Raw genomic sequence first — 5668 nt, 5'->3', positions numbered from 1 at the left:
AGGTTTTAGAGTGTGGGGTTTTTCACCCGTATGGGTTTTCCCCAAGATAATCACTGTGTTATGTGTTTCTTGTTTTATTTCTACTCTATTTGCTTCTTGTGATCTCTGTGACAGTTAAGTTGAAATTTGCAAAATCGTCCTCTCAAGATTAGTGTAGGAAGCATTTCCGCACACCTTTGCTTCCTTACAATTATAAACAAATTTTTTACTATTACAATACTAAAAAGGCAAATCCTGACCACTATGTGACATTGTTTATCTATGAAAATGAAAACATAAATTTTTAACCAATAAAAGACATATCATTGAAAAAACAAGATTATTTTATAAGTGAAGAGGAGAATAGGATTCCTCTTCTTTGTCGCACTGGCAATTTTTACAAGAAAATGTATGTTTGGGACCCAAGGGACACGTAAGAAGTTGGCATGGCGCATTGGACTGAAACAACCATTGCGCATGAAACTGTCAGCACTTCCAATGGCCGGCATATTTGACTCTTCGGCCCTTTCTGGTATTGGCTGAGTCCAAAAATTGTACCAAATCAAACGTCAATTTGAAATTTTGTTACATCACCTCCACAATGCCAAAAACTTGGTATACACAGCTGTTAGATCTCTGTCACGCGGAAACTTGTTTCTTCCCTGCTTTCGCAGACCATGACATCAATTTTCTGTAGCATTTTTGTTAAAAGAATCTATGGTTTGGTTAAAATAGAATATTTTAAGTTTTGATATGTTTAGGTAAGAATTCTATTGGAGAAACCTGTGTGATTTCAAATGATTCATTAGAAATTTTCAAATTTAGAATATGCAAATGACTAATTAACACCCATTTTATTCAATATGAAAGATTTTCTTAAAAAAAATTGTCAATAGATTTGTTACATTTATTTCATAAAATTAATATAATTTAAAATAAACCATCTAAAAAAATCAGAACTAGAATATATTGTTTATTGTTTATACCTAGCTGTAAACCATGGATTAACGCCCATTTCTGCCTAACAGAAAGACTTCTTTTTAGATTTGTTGTAGAACTTCCCTACATATATCTTGGGTTTGCCTCATAATTACCATTGCCCTTGGCTTTCTCCTCATTGACTCATTGAGATCATATCTATTTCCCCTTTGATAGCTTCAGATTATCCATGGTGCTGGTATTTTTATGTCTAGTCATGACCCAAATTGCTTATTTGCAACATGCCTCTGCAAATTTTTACAGCGAGTTTGATATCACCTGGGGTAATGACAACGCCAAGATCCTTGACAACGGCCAGCAATTGCAGCTTACTCTCGAACAGTCCTCAGGTATAGATGCATATTATATATCTAATATATGGTTAGCTGTTGAACGATTCATGGCTAGCCTTACGTTATGTCCTCTTCTTTTGTGAATTGAAATATGGTTAGCTGTTGAACGATTCATGGCTAGCCTTACGTTATGGCTAGCCTTACGTTATGTCCAATCGAAGAATGAATATCTGTTTGCAAAAATTGATATGCAAATCAAGTTGGTGCCTGGCAACTCGGCAGGCACTGTAACTGCTTACTATGTAAGTCTCTCTTTCCTCAAAATAATGTAATTGTTCAATTACTATTTATTATTAGACATAGTTTTTATGAAAGATTTTATATCATCTACAAAATTTGTTTAGTTATATAATATAGATGGATGAGTTCATGTTGATGTCTTTTTGGTTAAGATTCAAGGGCGTCTGAGAGCTTTCCACTGCGTCAAAGTTATCTGAAATATATCTCAGCCTCATTCCTTATTAAGGTTATCCATTCCGTTAAAGTCACATTAGACATTGATAGTTTAGCTATCTGATATGAGAATACAAATTTCTGTTGATATCTCTTTGGTTAAGATTCAAGGACTACTAAGGGATTATCCACTCCATCAAAGCCATCTAAAACATATTCCGGCTTTATTTCTTATTGGGGTACTGTCGAAGTCACCAGGAATACAATCCCGCCATCATCTTTTATATCATTCTTTCTGAAATTTTTGAGCTTTGGTGGATGGCCTAATCAAAGAATAAACCATTACCCTCACCTGTTGAGCTCAACCAATTGAACTACAATCCTTTGATGCTGATATTTCTTTTGTTAAGACTAAAAGATTGAGGGTTACCTACTCCATCAAAATAATCTAAGTTCTGACCTCATTCATAATTAGGGTTATCCAATCCATCAAAGTCCTCTGGGACACAATCCCACCCTCATCCTTTATATCATTTTTTCGAAATTTTTTAGTTTGTCAATTATACTCAATCAATTGAATTAACCTTTTGATATTAGAAATAAAATTTGACCACTACTAGATTGAATATACAATATAAATTCATTTACTAAATATTAAGGGTTGATGGGTGCAGCTTTCATCTCAGGGAGATAAGCATGACGAGATAGACTTTGAGTTTCTGGGAAACCTGTCCGGAGATCCCTATATTATGCACACTAATTTGTTCTCTCAAGGCCAAGGCAATCGTGAGCAGCAATTTTACCTCTGGTTTGATCCCACTGCAGACTTCCACACTTATTCTGTGCTCTGGAATCCTCAACAAATTGTGTAAGTACAACTAATTTAATCCCCTTCAACTTAACTGCTTTAATTTCTATTTCGGTTTAGGTTTTAGATTATTATTAACATGTCTATTTTTATCATTGTTGTTTTTGAATTAGATTATGTTGTTGTTTTTGAATTAGATTATGTGAGAGTTCTTTGTATCAATATTTTGGATCAACTCAAAGACTTGGAAGATTTTTCTGGGTCTCTTTTATTTCGATAATAACAGAATATATGCACAATCTAAACCAAAAAACAATAAAAACAAATAAAAATTTGACATCATCTTTATAACATGAATCAGATTTTCTGTGGATGGAACTCCGGTGAGAGTGTTCAAGAACAAGGAGAATTTGGGTGTGGCGTATCCCAAGAATCAGGCCATGCGAATATATTCGAGTCTGTGGAATGGAGACGATTGGGCAACTAGAGGGGGCCTCGTGAAGATCGACTGGAGCAAATCTCCCTTCGTTGCTTCTTACCAAAATTTTAAAGTTGAAATGTGCACTTCTTCCTCTGATTGCTCTGCAAATTCATGGTATAGTACAGAAGCATTGGATTCAAATGACCAGCAGAAGCTTGAATGGGCCCGCAAGAATTACATGATATATGATTACTGTTCGGATACCAAAAGGTTTCCACAGGGCCTTCCAGCTGAATGCACCACTTAAACATCACATTGAATCCGAATGCTGAATTAATCCACTGTAGACTCCAGAACAGGAAAATTTCTCACCGTTCTTTAATTTTTTATTACTCTTACAATCTCATTCATTCAAAATCTGGACAATTTCAATGCAGGTGATTTCTTTGAATATTGAATAAAACAGAATTTAGACCGATTGGAAAGTATGGATGCAAAATATCGTATGTCGAAGTGTACACATTAGTGCCCATTCAAATCAGTAGGCTTAAATCTGGTTATAACGGTCCCTGCGTGGACTTTTGAAATCACTCAATTAAGTTTTATAACGGACTTAAAAATTGTGCATTTATAATTGTTAAAGGAAATTTTTCTTAATGTTAATCTAGTTTAATTAAATAGAAATATTCATATTTAAGCACAAATCAATTTAGATATCAATTATGATTGTAAATGGATGATTTAAATATAATCTGTAAAATTAAATGTAAAAGATTGAGCATTTGGTTATAAGAATTCAATATTGTAAAATTGATACTTTCTTGTTTGTGGACTTTTGAAATCATTCAATTAAGTTTTATAACTGACTTAAAAACTGTGCATTTATAATTGTTAAAGGAAACTTTTCCTAATGTTAATCTAGTCTAATTAAATAGAAACACTCATATTTAAGCACAAATCAATTTAGATATCAATTATGATTGTAAATGGATGATTGAGCATTTAGTTATAAGAATTCAATATTGTAAAATGGATACTTTCTTGTTTAATAAAAACCCTAGTTTTTGAACACTTTAAAAAAAAGTGGATTGGATCTGCATTGTGTGGGACCATTCTTAAGTTCTATAGAAATGAGCTTGCCTGTAGAAGCATTCTAAGACTTGCAAGATTAACATCATTGACTATAGATTGTTGGAAATTGTGTCATCCATATCTTTGATACTTGCTTAGGTGCACAAGGATTTGCATTGATAAAAAAAACATTTGAGAAATTACTGAATGACAAGGGTCATGTTCTCATAGGTTGACCCCCTTGATTAGACCAATTTCACAATTATGGAAGAATATCAAAAGTTGAATGAATTTAGTATAGATTTAGATTCCTTTTAGTGCTTTAAACAAAGTGTTCTTAAAATGATTTGTGTTTTCAATGAAAAATATTTTTAGATATGATTTGCTTGCAAATTAATGCACATTAAAGTGGTTAGTCCTAGAAGATACTCACAATATACCTTTGGAAATATAATAACAGGTCATGCAATCTCTCTTGTCCTTAATGAAATCTTGAGGATCAAAAGTGGTTAGTTCTCTAAGAAAATGAGCCATATTATGTACAATCAATTATAGTTATGTTTGTGGGCTCACAAAATTAAAACACTTTAATTGAATGTTAAGTTGTTGTATTTTGTACATATTCTTATCTGTGATCAATTTATGAAAATCCCAACAAATTGTTCCAAATCAACCTCAAAAAAACAAAACAAAAAAAAACAAACAATGTCTTGAACTAAAGGTCCAAAATCTATCATTTAATATCCAAAATTTGATTTTTCTCAAATTAATCCCAACACACATCCTAAATCATCCATCTCAAGAATTTGGCACTTAAATAATCCCACCTAAACCTTCCTTCAAAACCTAACTTTTTTCAAGTTACAAATTGATGCATTGCAAAAAGGATGTTGGGAACACAATACAAGTCAAACATTAGTGTTAGTAGTATCAATCATAAACGAAATACAAAAGAAACTACAATCCTATGCATGCATATCAAGAGAGATATCAAACATATTATAGAAAGCGTACAAAAATGAAGAAAAGACACTAAACCCTCCCTAATTCTCTCAAACATGCTCATAGCTCCTCCTCCCTTGTTCCTCTCCTCTCTAAGTTCCACATGAGTGTAGCCCTCAACTTTTTGCACTACTATGGATGTCTTGTGGAGATTCAAGATTTATAAATAATGAAGATAAAATACTATGCAAATGCAAACAAACTAGATATGAGAAAATACCTAATTAATCTATATTGATTTTAACCAAAATAATAATTTAGATATGATTTGCTCCTAAATGCTCTCTCAATTTTAGTATAGGTTAGATGCATACAAGATTTTTGGATCTGGATATGAAGGAAATTGGCTCTATTTATAGGAAAAATAGAGAAATGGATGGTTGAGATTGAGTAATCTCAACAAGGGTTAGGATTGATGGGTTTATGATCCATGTGAGGGCTTTCAACCTAATCCCAGGATGACAAATGTCAACATGAGATGGCTTGAGAGGAGAGGGAAGAAGCATTAAATGCTTGATGACATGAATGTTACCTTGGGAGGTAAGGTTAGGCTTGAGTTGAATGAATAAAGCCTTTATCCAATGAATAATGCTTTTATCCAATGGAAAAACTCTTGTGCAAGAGTTAATGGGGATAACTGTGGTCAAATCAATGAATGCTTGA

The 5668-nt window shown here is 33.0% G+C and overlaps 1 protein-coding gene across 1 annotated transcript; it reads left to right on the top strand.

The window, feature by feature from the left end:
• The first annotated feature begins 390 nt into the window (after positions 1–390).
• Positions 391–3364, top strand: LOC131029879 (xyloglucan endotransglucosylase/hydrolase protein 24). Its single transcript, XM_059217546.1, has 5 exons — positions 391–511; positions 1110–1313; positions 1455–1552; positions 2378–2571; positions 2873–3364. Exons 1-5 carry the CDS (start codon positions 391–393, stop codon positions 3237–3239), a joined length of 984 nt encoding a protein of 327 aa, XP_059073529.1. The 3' UTR covers positions 3240–3364.
• The last annotated feature ends 2304 nt before the right edge of the window (positions 3365–5668 follow it).

Source organism: Cryptomeria japonica, chromosome 3 (assembly GCF_030272615.1).
Source record: "Cryptomeria japonica chromosome 3, Sugi_1.0, whole genome shotgun sequence".
Taxonomy (NCBI): domain Eukaryota; kingdom Viridiplantae; phylum Streptophyta; class Pinopsida; order Cupressales; family Cupressaceae; genus Cryptomeria; species Cryptomeria japonica.
The sequence above is the reverse complement of the archived record's forward strand: the minus strand, read 5'-3'. Positions and strand labels throughout refer to the sequence as shown.